This window comes from Coccinella septempunctata, chromosome 2 (assembly GCF_907165205.1).
Source record: "Coccinella septempunctata chromosome 2, icCocSept1.1, whole genome shotgun sequence".
Lineage (NCBI taxonomy): Eukaryota > Metazoa > Arthropoda > Insecta > Coleoptera > Coccinellidae > Coccinella > Coccinella septempunctata.
Window position 1 is genome coordinate 7490455 of NC_058190.1, and position 22578 is coordinate 7513032.

General features: G+C 34.5%; 3 protein-coding genes and 1 non-coding gene across 4 annotated transcripts; 1 reads left to right on the forward strand and 3 right to left on the reverse strand.

The window, feature by feature from the left end:
- Nucleotides 1–507: 507 nt before the first annotated feature.
- On the reverse strand, nt 508–3582 carry LOC123307339. The gene is made up of 2 exons (XM_044889600.1): nt 3345–3582; nt 508–1142 (listed from the first exon to the last, which is right to left on the reverse strand). Exons 1-2 carry the CDS (start codon nt 3496–3498, stop codon nt 532–534), a joined length of 765 nt encoding a protein of 254 aa, XP_044745535.1. The 5' UTR covers nt 3499–3582; the 3' UTR covers nt 508–531.
- Nucleotides 3583–9686: 6104 nt separating this feature from the next.
- On the forward strand, nt 9687–14540 carry LOC123307338. The gene is made up of 2 exons (XM_044889599.1): nt 9687–11407; nt 13880–14540. The coding sequence occupies exons 1-2, from the start codon at nt 10000–10002 to the stop codon at nt 14110–14112; spliced, it is 1641 nt and encodes a 546-aa protein (XP_044745534.1). The 5' UTR covers nt 9687–9999; the 3' UTR covers nt 14113–14540.
- Nucleotides 14541–15374: 834 nt separating this feature from the next.
- On the reverse strand, nt 15375–17911 carry LOC123308094 (cyclin-dependent kinase 4). Its single transcript, XM_044890636.1, has 5 exons — nt 17677–17911; nt 17147–17619; nt 16625–16785; nt 16434–16572; nt 15375–16088 (listed from the first exon to the last, which is right to left on the reverse strand). Exons 1-5 carry the CDS (start codon nt 17741–17743, stop codon nt 15999–16001), a joined length of 930 nt encoding a protein of 309 aa, XP_044746571.1. The 5' UTR covers nt 17744–17911; the 3' UTR covers nt 15375–15998.
- A 2373-nt stretch (nt 17912–20284) lies between these two features.
- Nucleotides 20285–20446, reverse strand: LOC123308829. Its single transcript, XR_006537175.1, has one exon. It is a non-coding gene; the product is annotated as a U1 spliceosomal RNA (small nuclear RNA).
- Nucleotides 20447–22578: the final 2132 nt, after the last annotated feature.

Consider the following 22578-nt stretch of genomic DNA (forward strand, 5'->3'; position numbering starts at 1 on the left):
AATATGGGAGCCGTAAGTGACGAGCATGGAGAGCGATTCCATCAAGACATCGCGTCATTCGAAAAACGCTACCAAGGCAAAGGGGAACCCTCTATGCTTGCTGATTATTGGTGGTCCATCGTTAGAGAAATACTGGAGTCATCCTACAGCAGAAAAGACAAAAGATCTAAGCGATCGGAATCTTTTACACCATTGCAAATATTATAATGCATTGTTTTTGTTAAAAATCATGAATATAATTATTAAAAAACAACAAGAGCTAACTTCCACTTTTTATTTATTGTGCGTTTATACCTTGGCTACGAAGATTAAAAATATATATACATATTTCCTTAGGTGGGAGAACAAAGCTATAATTTTGTCGATCAGTGAAATTAATGTCAAACAAAAGATACAATTCAGAAAGATTTTCGAAAATTTATTTTCGTTTGATGAAGTAGTCTGATATAGACCCCGAAACATTGCAGTATAAAATTATAATTTCAACGTTCTTTATTTTCAGTTCATTAGGTACTCAACAGAACGGTTTGATTATACTGAAGCTGGTTGATTCTCCTTCTCAGACTCCAATTGTTGTGCTAGCTCTTCTTTCATTATAAGTTTAGCTATTTTATATTTCACCATAGTCTGCCGGCGAATCGTTAACTTTTTAACACTTGCAGCATATGCTTGGAATGTCAAGTCTATGCTGTCTTTCTGTTCATTGCAGTGTTTTTTATCCAAATAGTTCAATACCTTATCAATGTTAGAAGAATTATCCGTTGCAACATCCGACCGTTTTCTTTTCTGGCCCATATTTTTTTCAGCCATAAAATTTTCATGTTCATTTTGGGAGTTGCTGGTCTCGATTTCAGACTCTAGAGGCTCTGTCCTGGACTCTGTACTCGGCTCTGTTCTGGGCTCAGTCTTGGGCTCTGTCCTGGGCTCTGTCCTGGACTCTGTCTCACAATCAGTAGCAAAAACGTTCGATTCTGTTGGTGCATGGTGCAAAAAGGGCCTGAAAAATACCATCTGCTGCGCCCATGGCCAGGTTTTATATCGGGAGAAACTGACAGCTGCTTGCCCCGTCCGGATTTTCTCTGCGCGCAGATGCTTTGAAAAGCAATCTCTTAAGTTTTTCCAACGTTTTTTCAACTCCTCCCCTGCAAAAAATATTTCTATCAAAATTTTGAATATTTGAAAACCAAAACAAAAATTTTCTCAGGTTTTTAGCTACTGGTGATTCTTACAAGACCATTGGCCATAGCTACAGATTAGGATTTACCACTGTCGCATCAATTGTTGAAGAAGTTTGCACAGCTATATGGAATAGGTTGCATCCAATATATATGCCACAGCCCACAAGAGAGATTTGGGAGAATAATTTAGGATATGAAAATTTGTGGCAGTTTCCAAATTGTTTGGGTTGTATAGATGGGAAACATGTAACCATCAAATGTTCAAAGAAAAGTGGGTCAAATTATTTTTCCTACTTGAAAAAGTTTTCAATTGTTCTCATGGCAATCGTTAGCCCCGAATATAAATTTATTTGCAGAGATGTAGGTGCATATGGTAAAAATAGTGACGGGGGAATCTTTGAGGCATCTGCTATGGGAAGAAGATTCAAGGATGGCACACTTGATATTTCCCCAGATAGACCTTTACCTGGCGGAAATAAGGATATTCCTGGTGTTTTGATAGGTGATGAAGCTTTCACCTTAAGTAATTTCTTGATGAGACCATTTCCCTACAGACAATCACGGCATGATCCTTATAAAGAAAATTTTAATTACCGTTTATATAGAGCCCGTCGCGTTGTAGAAAATGCATTCGGAATGTTAGTACTTAAGTGGAGATTATTTTTTAGACCCTTATAGTCTAAGATCCCACTGCAGAATTACTACGTTCATTACGTACACGGATGTTTTTGATATCAAATTAAAGCTAATTTTTTTTCGAATAGGATAATGTATGGCTGCCTGTGAAAAAATAGCCGCAAGTTAGGTCTGCCATCTGTTAAAATAGCGAGATATCCGAAATAAAGTAAGAGAGAGTTAGACTCATTTCGCACCATCGAGTTCTTACCCGATGTTCCGAATTATATCTACTGATATTATGGGATCTTTCACACATGTTCCTGTTTAGTTTTGCACTGGAAAACAACCAGATTGCATTTTCGGCGGCGCTTTTCGCCACGAGATTCGAGAGCTTGATGTGCCTACCGTACGGATAAAACCCGATGAATAATTTTTCATTCGGTTGTTTTCCGGTAAAAACCCGACGGTAAAAACCCGTGGTGTGAAAGGAATCTTAGGGTTCTCAACAGTGCATCTGAGTTATTCGTATATTATAACCACGTGTTGAAGCTCGTTGTACACAACGCTGTTGATATTATTTATGTAATCACCCTTCATCGGGCGCTATACGGATATTGAGAGTTCGGGCGCAATGCATATAATAGATTCTAATAAGAATAAGGTCCAAATAAATTAATATCGAAACATAAGAAGAATTTTTTAAAGAGATGATAAATCTCACCAAAGTTCATTCCAAAGACACTGGACGATTTATCACGTTCAACAAGATGTATGCGACAAAAGAGAATGATGAAAAATTCATTGAAAAAATCAAAGGGTTTGTTTCAACCCACATTTTATAGGTTTGGAAATCATTAAAACAAAAGGTGCTACGGACGATTTTCGTCAATTCGATATTGCTCAATGCTACTAAGTACCACTGTTTAAAGTTTAGTGCGGAGAATAAATGGTTGGCTTGTTCTGGATGGTGCCCTGAAACCAACATGATTTCTGGGAAGTTCAACTCCGATACAAGTAGAAAATGTATTATGTAATTGAGCTAACACATTTTCAGATGATGAAAAATGATTGCGACGACGATAGTGACAACTGCGAGGAATCGGACTTGGACTAGAAAATGTAATACACTGATATAAAATATAACTTGATTCAAGATACTGATTTTGAAGAAACACGAAAAAAAATTCTTCAGATGAATAAATTATTTTTTTATTATAAAATAAATCTCTTAATACTTTAAGTTTTTTTCATAATATTCATTAGGTAATTATAATTTTGTAAATGTTATGTCGGCAGGCATCCACCATCCTCATCTAACAAGTGGCGTTGCGCGCCATCTCTTTCACTTTATTTCAGATATCTCGCTATTTTAACAGATGGCAGACCTAACTTGCGGCTATTTTTTCACAGTCGGCAATATTCCAGTCGACGGTAGAAGAGCATCCAACCAAGCTTTCACAATACGGGAGAAGTTTGTTAATTATTTCAATAATTTGTAAAAATCTAATATGAATAAATTCATTAAAAAACTGATATTATTTAACTTACCTGTATATCCTCCCATTTCTTTCGCAATATCATCCCATATTTTATTTTTTAAACGAACATTTTTATATTCAGGAGAGGACATATCATACAGCTCTCTATGTCTTTTTACTTCTTCAATTAGTTTTTCTGTCGAGGAATCCGCTCTGTTAGCCATTTCTCTAGTTGCGTCCTGCGATCACCTCAACCTGCAGCGTTTGAACGCTGAACGCTAGTCATCGACTGAACGCTGAATGCCAGTCGTCCACGATCACGATCACGATCGTGACATCGCGACACAGATCGTGATGTATGTGCGGAATAATACATTTTTCTACAAGCGTGCGCGTTCAACCTTTTTCCCGCACGCATTCCAAGTTGCAAAGAGTCACTTTCCCAAAAGGTGCGGGAAAAACGCCTGCTATTTCTTTCCCGCACGCATTTGCGTGCGGGAATGGATTAGCAGGGGTTTTTCCCGCACGCAAATATTATAGAGTAAATTAAATTCTATCATGTCTCTATGCACCGAACGTCAACGATGAGAAACCAATGGTAACGACATGCAGAATTACGTCTGTCATTATATATGAATTAATCAAATGAGATATGATTACTTATTATTAATCAACTGCTTACCCGAACTCTGCTTCGCATCGTTCGGGCAACGGCAGTTTCGTGCGGGCAAGTATCACTTTCCGCACTTGATAGGAAAATAACTATTCTCCAAAATTAATTTGAAAATGAAATTACTTGAAAATGAAAACTAAAAGATTCTTCTAAAATGAGTGGATAGGTTTGAAAAACCATTCTCTCATTACGGTGGTCGCGCGATAGTGAATTGATCGGACCGACCACATCTATTCGCTCGAATAGGCGTTCCGAATTAGGACACCCATTTTTCATCGCGCGATCAAGACGCGATGCGACCGACCAACGCGATCGCCTGGTCGCGCGATCGTTCACCAATTAGGACAACACTTTTTTCGCGCGCGATCGAATCGTGAGTAGCAGTCACTCGTGTTTTCACGCGGTATGGAGTGGCGCTTGTTAACTATTTTGTGTTTTGAGGTCGCAACGGCTTTTCGCGCAGCCTTGCGTGTGCTTTGGAGCGTCCAATTCGAAATCTCTCATTTTATGAGCGAGTGGTTGGCGTGACTCGTGGCATGTTGAAATTTTCAACGGTTTCAGCGGCACTCCATAGCTTGAAATGGACAAATTAAATAAAAAACGCAAACTGAAAGTGGCTCTGCGCTTGGCAGTGTATCTGAATATTCCAAAGAAGAGAAACAGAAGATGTTGGGTGAAAGAATGGATGGAAAATCGTATGAGTTCGGTGAAAATTTTCCTATGGACTGCAGGAACTATTTGAGAATGGATGCCGAATCCATAAAGACGCTGCTCCGGAAGCTTGAATCTTCCATGTTCCTTATAAATTAAAAACTTGTACGAATAATCATTAATTAATAAATATACTGCATTCACATTTATTTTAGCAGTCGGTTGGCCATGAAATAATTTTCTCAAGTTTTTGTAACTAGAACGAAGTTAGGTTGGCACTCATGAAATGTCGTTAATGTCATAACGCCGTTTCCACAACTAATATCAATTTTTATTACGAAAATGCCGAAAGTGATTGAAAAAAGAATCAGGGTTTTAGTAAGTGCTATTTAGAATTCAGGTCCGCTCATTCAAATAGTTATATCCTGATAATCTGAAAATCCACAATACGTCAGACGGTAGCGAACATATTCAATGTAAGAAAATTTATATAATGTTTCATCTGAATCTAAACTACTTATATTTCAGCTGAATATTTCCACAATCAGAAAGATTGTGAATGAATAGGATGACAAAGCATTTCCTTCTATTGGGAGACCCAAAAAAGTGGTGGCATTTGAGAATTTTATGTTTGAGTGAATTATTGCGAAAAGTTCACTACGAGGTTCACTACAAGATTTTCGATGAATGTCATCGTAGAATAATTTCCCGAAAATTGATTTTTCTATTTCTATATTTGACTTTTCCTATACATTTAAATGTCTTAAGGTACCAATAAATACCTATTTATTATTATTATATCAATGCATTAAGATGAACAGCCACAAATACGCGCCAGTTGTCCTGCTAATTGTTTATTCATGTGAAATTTTTGTTCAAAGGTGAAGTTCATCTTGATTGAAACTTCCTTTAATTCCTTTTACTTATATTGGTGCATGATGATTTTTGTTGAAGAATTTCATTCTTGAAATTATATGTTAATTCCTTCGGGAGATACCCATTCCCAACCACTGCAACATATGCATTCCATCTTCGGGTTAATATGTTTGAAATCTACTACTGATGTAACGTATTCAAACTTTAGCCAAAGAAGATAACGAACATTAACTCTCCCCAAGCTAGTGCATATTACGATATTATACTGATCTCTTGTATTTTCCATGCAAATAACTGGATTTGGTATGCCTTCAATCAGTTTGTATAAACTTCAATTACCATCGTTTGATTTAAAACCCAAAAATGTTTTGACAAGCGTCATAACCCCACATTTTCGTACTATACAGAGTGAAATGTGTCAAATTTCCATGGCCAACCGACTGCTAAAATAAAAGTGGATGGAGTATACCTACATGTACTTACGAATTTTGAACGCATATACTTCTTCAATCAGAAACCCGCGCGAATAAACAATCGCCCCGAATCCAAACAAACTCAGTCACTCGGGCTAGTCGCTCGAGAGTTTTTACACGTCCAAAAAATGCAAGCAAATCGTTCATTTCATTTTTTAATTGATTTTGTTTCAGAGATTGGTGAAAACCCAAAAAAATTTCAGGAAATTAATGATTCAGTTCTATTTTAATCCAAAGTTGATCAATAATTCACATTTCTTTCAATAAATTAACTTGAGTTCTATTGATAGAAACATTGGAATTAATTGAGAATTACGGTGAGAAAACATTATAGTGTCATAATTCAGTGCATTTTACGAACCTTCCAAAAAATTGTAGCTATACTTCATTCATTTTTATTTAAGCAGTCGGTTGGCCATGGAAATTTGACACATTTCACTCTATATAGTACGAAAATGAGGGGTTATGAAGCTTGTCAAAACATTTTTGGGTTTTAAATCAACGCTATGTTGTCCTTTCTACGTAAAAGTTTCTGTTATTACGTATTTTATCACAATGTCGAATCTCTTCGGAAAATATGTGACGAACATAATTGAAGTTTATACAAACTGATTAAAGGCATACCAAATCCAGTTATTTGCATGGGAAATACAAGAGATCAGTATAATATCATAATGTGCACCAGCTTGAGGAGAGTTAATGTTCGTTATCTTCTTTGGCTTACATCATTTGTAGATTTCAAAAATATTAACCTGAAGATGAAATGCATATGATGCACTGGTTGGGAATGGGTATCTCCCGAAGGAATTAACAGATAATTACAAGAATGTTAAATTCTTCAACAAAAATCATCTTGCATCAATATAAATGAAAGGAATTGAAGGAAGTTTCAACTTAAGATGAACTTCACCTTTGAACAAAAATTTCACATGAATAAACAAGTAACAGGGCAACTTGCGCGTATTTGTGGCTATTCATTTTAATACGTTGATGTAATAATAATAATTAGGTATTTATTAGTACCTTGAGACATTTACATTGTATATAGGACAAGTCAAATGAAAAATAGAAAAATCCATTTTGGGGAACTTATTCCACGATGAAATTTATCGAAAATCCTGTAGAAAACGAAAATTCACTCAAACATAAAATTCTTAACTGCCACCACTTTTTTGAGTCTCCCAATAGAAGGAAATTCTTTGTCATCCTCTTCATTCACAATCTTTCTGATTGTGGAAATATTCAGCTGAAATATAAGTCGTTTAGATTCAGATGAAACATTATATAAATTCTCTTACATTGAATATGTTCGCTACCGTCTGACGTATTGTGGATTTTAGAATATCAGGGTATAACTATTTGAATGAGCGGACCTGAATTCTAAATAGCACTTCCTGAAACCCTGTCTCTTTTTTCAATATCTTTCGGCATTTGCGTAATAAAAATTGATATTAGTTGTGGCAACGGCGTTATGACATTAACGACATTTCATGAGTGCCAACCTTACTTCGTTCTATTTACAAAAACTTGAGAAAATTATTTCATGACCAACCGACTGCTAAAATAAATTTGAATGAAGTATACTCAACTATAAGTTTCCACAGATGGAGATTAATTCAATTCGATACCTCTAAAAAAAAATAATCATCAAAATCTGAGGTGAGGCATAAGTCGGGCTAAAAAGGGTTTCAATAATATGTATGAGGGTGTCCCCCGTCTGAAATCCTTCGAATTTTGCGCTACACCATTATTGACATTGACTAAAAAATAAAGCATTGTCTAATTCAATGAATGGGTACTTGAAAAGTCATTAGTAGATTCCTTTTTTTTTAAATAAGTGATTATTCTGTACAAACATTTCAAACCCTGTGTGTGTATGAGAGGAAATTTTTCAACAAGAATAAACATAAAATAAATTATTTATATTTACTCTTACTTCTGACTCACCTTCATAGTGTTTCAGTTTAGTTTTTCATCGCCATGTAATGTCTTATCTACCTATACTGTCCTATACAATAATCCATTCAAATAATGTTGGAACAAATGTAAAAGTTTCATATGATTGCAGCCGCAAGGTTTCCTACGAAATTTAAAAAATAATTATTTTCCTCCATCATCAAAACCATTCCAAAATTGCCCCAAGAAAGAAAATCAGTCATCAATGACCAGCCGTTTGCCGTATGCATAATAAAGTTTCCGTTGGTCTTTAGGTCTTTGGTGCGTGCCATTCATAGGCGTGCAAATAGGGTATTTCCATGCAAGGAATATTGTTATTCCCGCCAAGTAATCCTTATATTAAAATAACGATCCGATTTATACATTTGAGTAGGTAAAAAAGTTCTGTTTCGAAATTGAAGACACCTCAGCCAAAATAATATGATGTTAATATCAAATATACACACTTACATATGGTGTGTACATAATAAATAATCGTCAGAATCAAGAACGGTGAAAAAACTAGAAACCCCTGAAATTTTCTCAATTCTCGAGTTTAGACGAACAGATTCCAAGAAACAGTAAAAATTTAGTTTTTTTGCCTTCCTGATGTTATAACTCGAAAACCAAGTTGGGATAGGCCGATGAAATTTGATAACAAAATCGGGTATATGTACAATTCTATAGAAAAATGGGAATAGATCAACTTCATTTTGAATTACGCAGTTTTTCATGTACATACAGTTGTGGGTTTGGTCATTCACCCTGTACGAGGTTGCTAGAGTCTTTAAATGGCAACCCTAACTTTTTGTGCCAGTTATGAAACGATATTTTGTTGCTGATGATGATTTGATCATTGATGATGAGTTTTCTTGGCAAAGAAAATATTTTTCCATGTATTTTAAGGTGATGTGTGATCGAAAACATGATTATATGAAAACATAGTTGTAATTCATAAAATAGCTGAAATAAACATGTAGATAATTGATATAATTTCATCAATTACTACTTTACGGAAAAGGCATGATGATAATCAATCTCTCATGAAGTGTATGTTATGGAACTCAAATTAATTAAATTCAATAAGTGACCAAATCAAAACAAAAGTAAATCCATTTCTGATTCTGACCCAAAAAGTTGGAGTATGAAGTTTGCATGACAATCTCCATAAAGAAGAAGAAGAAAAGTGGCGTAAGATGAAACTAAAAATGGAGATTCTTACAAAATAATAAATACCGAAGATATATACTTTATCTTACTATAGTATGATGCCATAGTTGAACTTAAAAGCGCACTCACTTCTGCATTAGCAGACCCTCTTTTTTTGGTGTTAACATTTAATTATGCGCAAGTCAAGGGTTCCTGGCATGCTTGCATCAAATTTTTTTCCTTCAATCTTGATATTGACTAATAATAAACAAATTTGAATTCTCTGTCGAATTAGGAAATGATAAATCTTTGTTTGGTAATTATAATGATTATCATTGAGTAAGCATTACTATTATAATGATTATACTTACTTTTCACAGATTATGATAAAGAGATAGGTAGGTTCATCCGCTGTCTCAGTCCAGTATTTCATCAAAAATTATGGGAAATGGGTCATATAAATAGAACCTTATTGAAATCGACTGAATTCAAAGCAGTTAGCTAGGTACAGTAAAATGTAAAATTAAAAAAAGAACCTATTTCGATATATATTCCGAAGTAGGTACCTAATGAAACGTGAACTGTGTTCACGCGAAATTTCAATAACTTTCTTTCTTACTTAACACATTGGATCTGAACAAATTAATAACGATTTTACTACAATGAGTTAACTTCGAACAAAAATCAACTGAAATACACGAAAAGCATACCCCGCAGTTGAACCCAAGTTCATGTTGTGACGCCTATGATATCTACCCCATGTGCACACATAATACGAGTACAAGCAGCTGCTCCCTGTCTCAAAACAGCAAGACCGTTACAACTTCCAGTCAATGATAGACTTTGTTCTCTATTACATCGAAAGCTCCCACGTTTTAAGGTTAACAGTGATAACAGTGATATCGCAAAAAACAAGTGGTCAATAATATGCTGAAAGCGCTCAATTAGGTGGTGTGAAAGATTTAAACATGGCAAGGTCAACCAACGGAAATTACTATACAAATCCAGCCTTCTGTCAACAGAGTGAGTTTTACAATTATCAAAACGAGATCCACAGTAGAACCCAAATAAGTCCTAGAAAACCACCTATTGGCGCACAAACTGCTCATCGAGTACTTGACCACTCAGTGCATGATCTCAACCACAATGATTCCTACGAGGAACAAGACTTCTACGAAGAAATGGTCATCGACGATGCCGGTATAGTCAAAGAAAAAAAGATTGTTGTTGTTTCTCAAACGCAGAACGAAGGAAGGAAATATATACAGTCGCAACAAAACTTGGCGAAAGAGTGCGAGGTGACCTACTCAGCTTCCGAAGAAAGGGTTGCTAGGAATCACAGGTATGAATACATTCCGATGACTGAACATATTACTCCGGTTAGAGAGAAGAATTTTGAAGAAACTCAAGTAGCAGAAGCCAATACTTCAAGATACGCGGTTATAGACGTTGACGTAGACACAGAATCAACAAGTAGAGGTAGATATGCCCTAGTTCCTATCGAAGAATTACGTAGTAGTCAACCTAGTCAAATACAACGAGCAACTGCCAGGATGAAATCTACTCCAAATCTCCATAGGTACGAATACATAGATGATATGGCTCATGACGATGCAATTGACCAAGAATGCAGCCATTCTAGGACTTACTCCAGGAACCGTATCAGTCGAAACAATTCTCCCACCAAAACCCCAATACACAGTCCTATACCTCGGGCAATGTCCCCACGAGGAGCTAGATACGATTACATTCAAGAACCCGCACAAGAACGTTACATACAGAACTATGGTAACATGACACCCACCCAAAAACTACACGAAATCCTATCAACACCAAAGAGAACACCTGTTAGGCAACAAACTCCCAAAAGTATGTCATCGACTAGTTTCCCAAGACAACCTCAAAACATTCCGAGAACACCTGTGATAAATGACCCTTTCATAACGCCAAAGAAAATATCCCCGAAAAAAAAGACACCGTCAAGAAATCCAAAAGCTCAACAAAAACTCAATTATTCAATTGGCTCGAGGCAGATGACGCCAAACAACAAGAAACATACAGCCATAATTGCACCGATTTGCTCAAGTCCTGTACAGTCCGTTTATAGTGAAACAACTTACTCAAACAAAACTGAATCCTGGATGAACATCAGCGTGGAAAAGCCGCCAGTTCAAGCAACTTTGGCTGTGGCTGCTTTGATGATGGTCGTGTGCGGTGGACTTTCCTCAGGGATGTGTTTCTATATGATGTCTTTGATTGGAAAGGTGTATTATTTGGAGTTCGGCATCGTGTCAGGTTTTGGCTGTTTGACACTTGGAATACTCGGCTTCAGGACCAGACACTGTAGCTGGTTACCCAATAGAAATTATATTTCAGGTGAGTGCATGATTTCAGCCTTCAAGTTTTATTCCTCATGTTCTCATCATGAATATTTTATTATTATGCTCCCAATTTATTCAAACCCTAATCCTTCAACTTAGGTTCAAATTTTCATATCGAAGTTATGCATTAGCATTAGCTTGATGTGTCATTACCAACAAGAATGATAATGGTGAAAGAAATTCTCCTGTTATAGAACGCTATCAATCTTCAATTCTTCAATGATGATTAATGAACTGTTGATATCATCAATCGATATCATACGAAAGACAGTGTATTTATATTTGGTTCGAAGGAATATTCTTTTATACCTATGTAAATTATCTATTTACATGTTAGCGGAATTATGAAAATATTGAGCAATGAATGAAATACGGAATGTCGTACCGAATTCTAGAAAAAATTGAAGATTTTGTTGTTGCTTAATCTAAATAATTGCATCGTAAGAAATTTCGGAATTTCTCGACCTACTACGAATTGTCTTTCCCTTCCATGGGATCTGAGAGAAAATCGGGGAGAAAATAGACAATGTATTTTGAAAATGAAAACGAGATGATAAATTCGATATGTATACTTGAATATTCCAGATCCATACAAGTTTTGTCTCCAGAACTTGTTAGAGGACATTCAGCCCTTTACAACTAAAACAAGTACCTAAAATAAATACTTACCCAAAATATAAGTTATTTGAGTTATTCTATAAGTACATTGCAATATTTTTCAATTAGTAGTGAAGTAAATATTGCTAAAGTGCATACGTAACGATATGTAATTTCCACACATACACTCCAAGAGAGAGGGCCAATCTCGTGGTCAATATACTCATATGAAGTTGACGCCGACTTAGAAAAAAAAATGGGTAGATTTGAAAGACTCCTGAAACAAATGAAAAACAAATTGGTGGCGCTAACTTGACGTCCACACGTGGCTCCGTCTTTTTCGCAAAAATGAGTTCTGGTGGTCTTCCACAAATAAGAAAAAGTTCTACAGTTTTTGATCGTTTGTGGTAAAAAACCTGCAGAAATAAAAAAATTTAGAGAATGAATTTTCTGATTCTCGAAAACAATAATTTTGTAAGAAAACCGGAAGAATATTTCAGTTCTGTTTGATTTTTGAGTAACGCTAGGTGAGTTCTATAGAAAAGGTCAATAAATTTTTATCAAAAAAATGGTACCTTTTAATTTATCAACTATAATAAGGTCGGAAATTCGAATGAAGTGAGTTTCATCGAGAAATCCAATTTTTTCAATCTATCAGCTATACAGGGTGAGTCTTTGACTCCGTACAAATATTTTAACAGTAGATTCTTAAGGTCAAAAGAAACATTTTTCCTTTACCATTTTTTCCGAATAGGTTCGCTTTAAAAGATGATATTTTTAATTTTATCTCACAAAAGGTTCTATACGTACCATAAAAATGACAAAAATTCAAAGATCCCAATTCTTGAAACTAAGTTGGACTCTAAAATATTTGAACGTTTTGTAAAATAAAAGTATTCTTCATTTTTCCACATAATGCGAGTAATTTGATGTTCAAAAATCAAAAAATATCATGAAATTTGAAAAATTGGGTACTTTGGCTGAATAAAACTCCTGTTTAAAAGATCCACAGATGTGTAGTGTCACAGATTTAGCTAGTTTAAGTTATTCTTGAGGTAATTTTCTCCAGGAGGGGCACAGCTCATTATGAAAACTTAAAATGGCTATATCTTTTTATCAGGGCCGAATCAGAAAAAATGGTATAGGAAAAAGGTGTTATTTCTTTTGACCTCAAGAATCTATACTGCGTTAAAATATTTGTACGATAGTCAAAGACTCACACTGTATAATATGTAGTTCCGAAAACCAAAATTTGTTACGTGGAAAAAAATAATCCAAAACGAATTCTGAGTTCAACCAAAAGGCTGGTGTTTCTTCCGAGGTTACTTCTTTTCCAAATTTTGAATTGCTGTGGCCGATACTTGATGAAAATCCATAATAGAACTAAAACAAAATTACATGATTTTCAATAATATAACTTTTTAAACCCTGACGCATGTTTCGCCATCACAGTAGCATCTTCAGGTTGGTAAAAATCATATAATTCTGTGTTAGTTGAAACGAGTTCCGATGAGAGCTGAGTAGACTTTGCGATTTCTTCAGAAGTCATCCATTGGAAAACCAAACTTATTATTTATTTATAAGGTCTGAAATTCGGAAAACAAGTCTGAAAAAATTAGAACCTATGTACCGGATCTGATGTACTTTCAGGCGACAATTTAACTGGATTATTTATGCCAACATAGGAAATTTAGTTTTTTCGTTGAAACCTACTTGACATATTTATCGTATGAACTGCGTAGTTAAAGTTAACCCATAAACAGGGTGTTCGGTCCATTTTTGTTTATTCCCAATTCCAAAGCATTATTTGAAAATGTACGAGGTTGTTGTGTGGGTGTTTTCTAAGTTTATCTTGATTCTTTATTTTCAGGTTATATAGTTCTGAGTGTATTCAGTCTTCTCACCTGTGCTGCATTATTGATACTTCTCTTCATGCAACCAAGACCAGGAACACCTTTGGCCGACATGACATCGGGAGCAGTATGCGCAATTTCTGTTCTTTCTTTATGTCTTGCGACAACCGGAGTACTTTCTAGTTATTGCTGCTCGGTACCACCACCTGATAACAGAGTCCAACACTGTGCTCAGGGATTTATCGTATGACGCTATACTGTTATTAGCTTTGCTTATTCGAGATTTCGAAAAATAATAGCATGTTGGATATTGAATGTAATATATGTAAAAACTCATGAAGTTGAATGATTGTTAAAAATTTTGTTGATGATGCTGGATTTCCAAAAAACCATTATTTTTTAGTTGAAAATCATACAAAAAAGTCCTATTATTTTTATGCTCATATTTTAAAATTGTGCGTTGTTTATAGAAAAAAACAATTTCAAAACGTAGAAATAAAAATGATATGACTTCAATTTAATTGAAACTTTCATCAATAGATATAAATATTGAATCAGTGTACCATTAACTCAAAAGTTTCAAATTTTGACAGTTTCGCTCATGAACTTTGATTTTTATGATATATTAACTATTTAATTGATGCGCTGCTAATATTATTTATTTTGTAAAGTAATGTTTATTCAACGAAGTTGAACAAATGACAAATTTCTGATTAAGAATAAAATTTGATTTGCACAATTGTTGTCAAAACAGATATACAGGTCTATACGACTTAAACAAAAACAAATATTCGGGAAACGCAAACAAATTGAAGAAAGATATGCAGTACTTACGTCCTAAAAGACGGACCATTGCCCAAAGCCCCATCATGCAAATTTTCAGCACAGAATTTTGATTATATAGTTTTCCATAAATTTACGTCTACGCGGTTAATCAACGTGTATATATATTTTGAATTCGTCTTTTCAAGCTCTACTCGAATGTCGAATAAAATATAACTGTTCTAAAAAAAAAAACACACTTATTGAGAACTGATTTATGCAGAAAAACTTTTGTATGACCAATTTTTTGGTAGTTCTTATAGTTCAGCATAAAGGCACATAGTCTGTTTCTCGCGGACAACCTGTACCTACATATTGTATTGAATAAACATTATTGTTACGACTTGATTTTTGGGGGATCCCAAAGATAACTGCTACCAATTGATTCAACAGCAACAGAGAGATATGAATGTCTCTTGTTCTGTCACAATTTGACCAAATAAACCGAATTATCCTGAAAATATTTGTATTACAGATCCTTCAGTTCAATCCTCCCAAAAGAAACACGTTTTGGTCTTAAGAACTACTTATATTCAATAAAGAAGTGTATTTACGTATAATTTTATTCATCATTCAAACAGAAATTTTGTTGAATATCATATTTTTTTATTGAGATTGATCAATTAATAAAATTGAACTGAAGGATCGGGCCTAATGTAGAGTTAGAATGGGAAAAAATAAACTTCTCTATAAAAATATATTTTTTTATATTAAGTGTATAACAATGTTATCTTGTAATTAATCTATAAAAACCTTGAGATATAAATTATAATATGAAATAAATGAAAGACTGGAAATATATGTCTATCACATGACTATCAGCTTTACTTCAAGTAGAAAACTTTCCGAATATCGAGATTTACTCTTGAGAAACAAAGAGAAAAAGAACAAATCCTAAGACTAAAACATTATACCTTAATTATAGAGGAATTTACATGTTCAATACTGAACACAATCATGAACAATAAGGGGGTCAAAATTCTTACACTTGATTTATCTGAATAAAATGATAAACCCTATTACTTAAACAACAAAACTCACTATAAATAACATTAAATAGTTAATAACCTAACACATAAATATGAAAACCTAATGTAACAAATGTTTCATGGGTAAATTATTCGGGGAGGAAACTATCATTTACAATACATTATTGTCGATTACTATCTCAAAAATTCAATATTTAATATTATAGGGATAAAATTAATCAGCAATGTTGCATGTGGCTTGCAATTCACAACATTTCTTAGGGAATGTGTGATATTTTAAATGAAGTGCAGTCTTTTGAAATGAATATTCAAGGAAAAAAATTAATTAAGTATTCATAGGTTCCTCAGTAAAATAAGGGTGACTAAGTGCATCTAGGGCTCTGATTCTTGTAGTTGGATCGAATCTGAGCATACTCTGCAAAACAAATAGACATCTATAAACACATGTTTATACTTATAAGGTAAATAAACTGCTCATCTTCAAGAATTTAGGATATTTTCTATATCATCTTAATATTTTTTCAATCACATAAAATTAAAACGATTCTACAGGGTGTCTGGATATAACGTTTATATATTGCAGAGTGTGATTCTAGAGGTCAAATTATAGAAAAAAACTTCATGTCAAAGTAGGTCCTAAAATACATCCCACAGGCGTTAGGGCATTCAATAAGGATTTGATTACTACAAAAGTTTTCGATTGTTTTAATCGCTTCGAAAGTTACTGTACAAATATTAGTTATGGGAACAAAATACTTACTCTTACTAAGTCTTCAGCATTGGTGCATAAATTAGGTATCAACTGAGATATTCCAATTGGGTCAACTATCTCAAAAGAATCATACTTCACACAAACATTTTCCTTGGGCCATTCGTCCCTAGAGGGTTTTCCTAATATTCTGAAGAACAAAAATAATCATACATTGCAACCAAGAGTGCCTTACAACTTACTTGAAAATTTTATTTAACTGATCTCCTTCAGAAGTTCCACAAAACAACGGACTCAATTTGTATAATTCAGCTATTATACAACCCACCGACCATATATCCACAGGAGTTGCATATGTGAGTCCTAATAAAACTTCAGGTGCACGATACCACAACGTAACCACCTGAAGGAGATGAAGCAATTTCAATACACATAGGTCAATTTGATTCATAAAATTATCTCAAATTAAAAATATATCCTTCAGAAAAAGGAATGAAACTTAGAAATATAAATGTAAATATTATTCAAATTTGAGAGAATATAAAAGACTGAGTAACTGAAAGCAAACTACCAATAGTAGCCAACAATAAAGGTGACCGGCCACTGAAAGCGAAGTTGAGCGTTTTCAATGCTAAATGACTAGCAACGTCAATTGATTCGTAGCTTGTCAATTATATTAGCATTGAAAACGCTCAGCTTTGCTCAACTTTGCATTCGGTGGCTGGTCACCCTATAACTGCATGAATAAGAAGCACCATAATTACCACCGAAGTAAGTTGCATTTCGAAGTCATATGTCTTTGCTAATCCAAAATCTGCAAGTTTGATGTGACCATCACTAGTAACCAAAAGATTCTGTGGTTTAAGATCCCTATGAACAATCCTATTTGTGTGTAGGAAATCAACACCATTCAGAATTTCCCTTGACATATTTCTAATTGTTATTGTCGGAATTCCTCCCCTAGTAATAGCCTTATCCATGTAAGCAGCTAGATCCTGCTCAACATGTTCAAATACTAAAAACATGATCAATTCCTTTTCCTTTTGTTGACCATGGCAAATATCAAATAATCGTACAATATTTGGATGTTCGTAAGTATCCAACTGTTTCAATAACGAAATTTCTCTAAGAGTATTTTTTGGAATGCCATCTTCTGTGAGAGGTACTACAACTTTTTTGAGGGCTACAATCTTTCCAGTATTTTTGTCCCGGGCTTTGTAAACCGTTCCATATGCACCTTGAAACAATCATATATAAGTAATACACATTATTATGTTTACTGAAACTAACACACCTCTTCCAATAGTTAGTAATTCATCATACTCTTTCATATCAGAAGGTCCAGCTCGTCTGTCGTCCATAATTTATTTTGTCTATTCTGTCTAATAATGAAACATTCCTTGATATTTGATTTCAAAAATTTAATGTAACTTTTGTAATACTCTTGAAGAGTTTTTTTCGTTTGAAGATGCTGTTTGAGAATTACCAACTTAACACTTAACCTCACATTTGCGGTTTTCAAAGAGGTTAATCTTTGGTTTAATCAAAGAGTATAGACATACTTTTTCTTCTTCTTTCTTTACTTACTATGTGTTTGGCATCTAGGCCATCTGCCTAGAGATCTTTGATCTTCACAGCACAAGTTTCGGCAGTTCCGACTGCTGGCTCCGTCAGGGGTCTTGAACAAGTCAAGACATACATGATACATGAAAGTTAACTCTCTGGCCTGAATAAAAGATTACTCTTTATTCAGCATATATGGACGAAGATGGTAATCTAAACAGCATTGACTTTATACACTGTATAAAGTCACTTTAGTCTAAACCCTACCCAAGATTCTTCTTTGGTTCTCATCGCAGCAGTCTTTTAGAAGGCTGTGGAACAGGGATGCCAGATCAAGATGAAAATTGTGTAGGATACTAGGATGAATCGCAATTAATTATAGAAAATTACTTTCAGTAGTACCACTGGTACCACAATTTGAAGTCCTGAAATCCAAATCCAAAGAAAATAAAGAAATTCAGAATATTGAAAACTTTATCTTTATCTGAAACACATTATCAACGTGGTTTCACTGGTTTCGAATAGGTACTTGTTTCTTTAGAATGAAATCATTATCAGATGAGATTATCAAAAAAGTCGCCCAATATTATATTGAAAAATTATTGTTTGGGAAACAGTAATTGAGTAATTTGTGCATTAAATAACATTGATAGATACATATGAATGGGCTGAAAATCTATTATGTAGGTGTAGGTGACTAAAATTAGGAAAATTATACCTTTTTTGCTTTCGATTCCGAGGAATTCGATCTATAAGATAGAACATTGAAATTCATATTTTTCAAAGAATTGAATTCAATGGCAATTATATTTTGTCGATCTTGTGTCTCAGTGGTCCGGCCGCAACTTTAATTTTGAAAATGAGCGTTCCCTTGTCGCTATACTCTGTATTCTTTTCGATATGGATGAGTTGGGGAATGAATGTTGTAAATTACTTATTTTCAATGATACTTTTAAGCAAAGCGTTAGAAGATGAAATATTATCATTGCACAACTGTAAAAATTGTACTTCTTGTTGTGAATATTCGCCGTTTATATCGCGTTCATTTTTGGTTTTATCAGTTAGTTTCAAATTCTAAGCATAGATCCAACTGTTCCTTTTCAGATTTATATGAAAATGTCTTAATTAATATTCCATAAGAACTCAAAATATTTTGCATGCATCGAATGAAGTTCAAATCTTTCATTTAATGCAATGGAGAAATTTTATTTCCTGAAAAATCTTATTACTGAAGAACATTTAAGTGTGCTTTTGATTTTCTTACCTTGGTAACCAGCGACCTTAGCAACCTTAGTAAACAAAGTTGTTCACTTCCTTGATTTTGTGACAAACGTCATAATAATCCAAAAAATGGATAGTGCTGGAGAAGAAAGCGTAGAAAATTTAGCCGTAAGCGCCAAAGAATCTCTCTTACCCACTAAATCTAAAAATGCTTATGAAAATATGTATGCGGCCTATAACAAGTGGTGTAAAACGAAGAAAATTTGTAAAATCGACAGAAGACAGTATTCTGGCTAACTTCAATAGTTAATTGAAAGCTCACAAAAGTTCTTCGCTATGGACTACATAGATGAATCGGAAAGTACTAAAATAAGTGTTGCCACCAGAATATTGGGCCAGGAAGTAGTTGATGCTACCATCAAGAGTATTGAAGATCGAAAACTCTCGACTTCACCAGGCATGCATCTTTATAATAACGAAGAATGTGTTTTTAATATTCACCACCACACTTATGCTTAGAATAGTACTTCATAATTTTGTTTTTAGGTCGAAGTTCAATTCTTTTTCCTTGAATAAAGTGTTGTTTACATCTAGTATATTTACTTGACATAATGATAGTGACAGTTGAGTCCAATAAAGTAATCAATTATGGACACTAAACGAATTCATGAATAAAATGTTTATAATGCAGTCGAACATAAAATATCAAAGAAGCCGCCTCGAAACCAAACAACGATGGGTAGGTAATGGGTTAACACACATAAAAGAGTATGCCGACCAGCGTGATAAGTTATATCGTAAATAAGATATAATAATAAAGGAAGTCTCCACTACCGCGAGGAGTTGACTATTTGTGCCAGTATGAAAGGACGGCAGCGCCTCTGCTGATTTTGTATATTGAATAAGTTTGTATATTTGATGCTAAATTTTTTTTTTTTAAGTTTTGACTATGGAGAGTAACCTCCACAGTTTTGCAAAATTTATTGACTATTCACTCTCCGACTGTACTGTACTATAAACAGTGTGAAAGTGAACACAAGAAACGAAGAAGCAGGGACAAGAATCAAGATACTAGACCGTACTTCAAATTCTCTAAGGTGCTATATTAGTTATTTTAACCGGGACAGCGCGTACGCAGTCCCGACTACCAAAAATTACGCGCCCGAGTTATCCGCATTAGGGATAATCGCAGAGGTCAGCCCGATCGTAGTGCAATGAAAGGGCCTCACTCCGGGGGAACCGCCTTATTGATCACGGTAACCCCTACGCCAGGTAAGTATGAGTTGTGCATCTCGGAAAGCCGTTTTACCTCGTTTGAATGGTAAATTATGAGATATGTACAGCTGCTGGCACCATCTATACGAATAGCTGTAAGTCGTTACCGGCGTACACTACTGGTTACTGCACACAAGTACAGTTTTCTACAATTTCAATTTCTTTTTCTCAAGCTACCAAGGTGTCTTGTGATTTGGCTGTGGAAGGGCGCTGGAAGAGTATCAACTTTCTGCTTTTGCACCCAGCAAAATTCGATTGAATAGAATGGCAGAATGGCATATCTCATATCTCTGTAACCGTAAGAGCTAGGGACATTTCCGACCTCAATTTTCGAAAGATGGATGATGGCCAAAATCGCATTCCTCTATCTTCTTTTGTTTGCAAGTTATGAGAATAAATAACTTATTTATTTTTCGGCTCTTTGACATGGTGCCTTTACTTCAAAAGTTCAGGTTTAATGGAAAAGCAAGTGTATTATTTTAAAGTAAGCTTTCACTTAGAATTCAGTGGCATCGTCCAAGATTTTTTCCAGTCCGCCACATCAGTAATATAATCGTACCATTTTTTTTTTATTTCAACCCTATTTTCTTTTTACTCATTCTATTCTCTTTTTTTTCTGGCTGATGGTTCACAATATATAAAGTGTCTGTAACTGTTATTCTACTTCCAATAAAATGAACTCAAAAACAAGCTAGCAGGGTCATTCATTGATAAAAGGATAATGTGTTAGGAGCTTTATGCTTTGCTTCTATGTTCAGTCAGCTTCCATACAGCCCATGTATATCCATTGAATGTCTATTGGACGTACAAAATGGACATGACGGACATCCATTGTACGTCCAGTAATGTACAATGTTTGGTCCAGAAAACGTCCGAACCTCACTGGATTTAACATCCTATGGACGTACATACAGGATGTACAATGGACGTACAATGTACATGCAGGATGTACAATGGACGTACATACAGGATGTACATTGGACATACATACAGGATGTACATTGAACGTACATACAGGATATAGGTACAATGGACGTACATAAAGGATGTCCGTACATCCTGTAGGTATGTCCATAGTATGTTAAATCCAGTGAGGTTCGGACATTTTCTGGACCATTCATATCTCGATTCATATCGTACATAAGTGGACGTTCTTTGGGCGTCTCAAATGCCCATTTTATTGGGGTTAGCATTTTTTAAGTTTGATTCGAAGAATGTATTTTAAAATCCCACCTATCAACACATATATTTATTGATAAATATCAGGAAATTGGAATTATTGAAAAATGAAATGCCTGGAAATGTTCTACATCTTTATGTGAAAAATTAAAATTAAATAAATAACAAGTAAGTATAATTTGAACATTGAACTACTGCCCCCAAGCAAAAAAAAACTAAACTACAAAAAAACTAAATAACAATGAAGCAGATATATAGGTATATATGCACTGAATAGGAAACACTTATAATTTTCTATCGTTGGCTCCTCGAAGCCATTTAGGAATAGCCTCTTCTATCTCCTCCCTATCCCCTTTCTGGAGTGTATGGTCGTTTCTGTAAATTTATTTCATTGAAATTTTGCTGTTGTCATATCATGGAAATACATCACCATACTATAATAGTATGGTGTTTTCTCGTAATTACGTTTCATATTCTTATTGTTGACCCCTACCAAATAATATTCACGGTTGTGAAAAGACAACAATATATTTTTTACGATAGTATGAATAATTATAACTAATGAAATCAACAAATTAACATGAAACAGAGATGAACATTCGTGGTTCGACATTCAATTCTTTCAACTTTACTACCCATTAGATTATATTTTTCTATCTACACGTAAATTTGCCACTTCCCTCAGGAATAAAAACTTCGACTCACCTCGTTACTATCAAATATATGCACCACGCACTGGAACTAGATCTAAACACTGTACCTCAAAAGTAGTTTAACAAGCTAAAGCCAAAATATTCACAACACAAATCACAAAATATATGTCGTGTCCACTTCAAAATCCACTGATTACAGATTAATGAGTTTCTCTAAGATATTCTCTAGGATATTCTGTTCTGAGTCTGATTCTGATTTCGCTGTGTGTCACTCAAATGCAACTCAAAAAATGAATGTTTCGGTT

What these genes read in the sequence shown, in the direction of transcription:
- LOC123308094 (XM_044890636.1), bottom strand. Translation starts at nt 17,743, where the DNA reads ATGGACGACAGACGAGCTGGACCTTCTGATATGAAAGAGTATGATGAA. An exon ending in ATTACTAACTATTGGAAGAG is followed by an intron (nt 17,620 to 17,676) that starts GTGTGTTAGTTT and finishes GATTGTTTCAAG; the next exon opens with GTGCATATGGAACGGTTTAC. An exon ending in CAGTTAAATAAAATTTTCAA is followed by an intron (nt 16,573 to 16,624) that starts GTAAGTTGTAAG and finishes TTTGTTCTTCAG; the next exon opens with AATATTAGGAAAACCCTCTA.
- LOC123307339 (XM_044889600.1), bottom strand. Translation starts at nt 3,498, where the DNA reads ATGGCTAACAGAGCGGATTCCTCGACAGAAAAACTAATTGAAGAAGTA. An exon ending in AGAAATGGGAGGATATACAG is followed by an intron (nt 1,143 to 3,344) that starts GTAAGTTAAATA and finishes TATTTTTTGCAG; the next exon opens with GGGAGGAGTTGAAAAAACGT.
- LOC123307338 (XM_044889599.1), top strand. Translation starts at nt 10,000, where the DNA reads ATGGCAAGGTCAACCAACGGAAATTACTATACAAATCCAGCCTTCTGT. An exon ending in CAATAGAAATTATATTTCAG is followed by an intron (nt 11,408 to 13,879) that starts GTGAGTGCATGA and finishes CTTTATTTTCAG; the next exon opens with GTTATATAGTTCTGAGTGTA.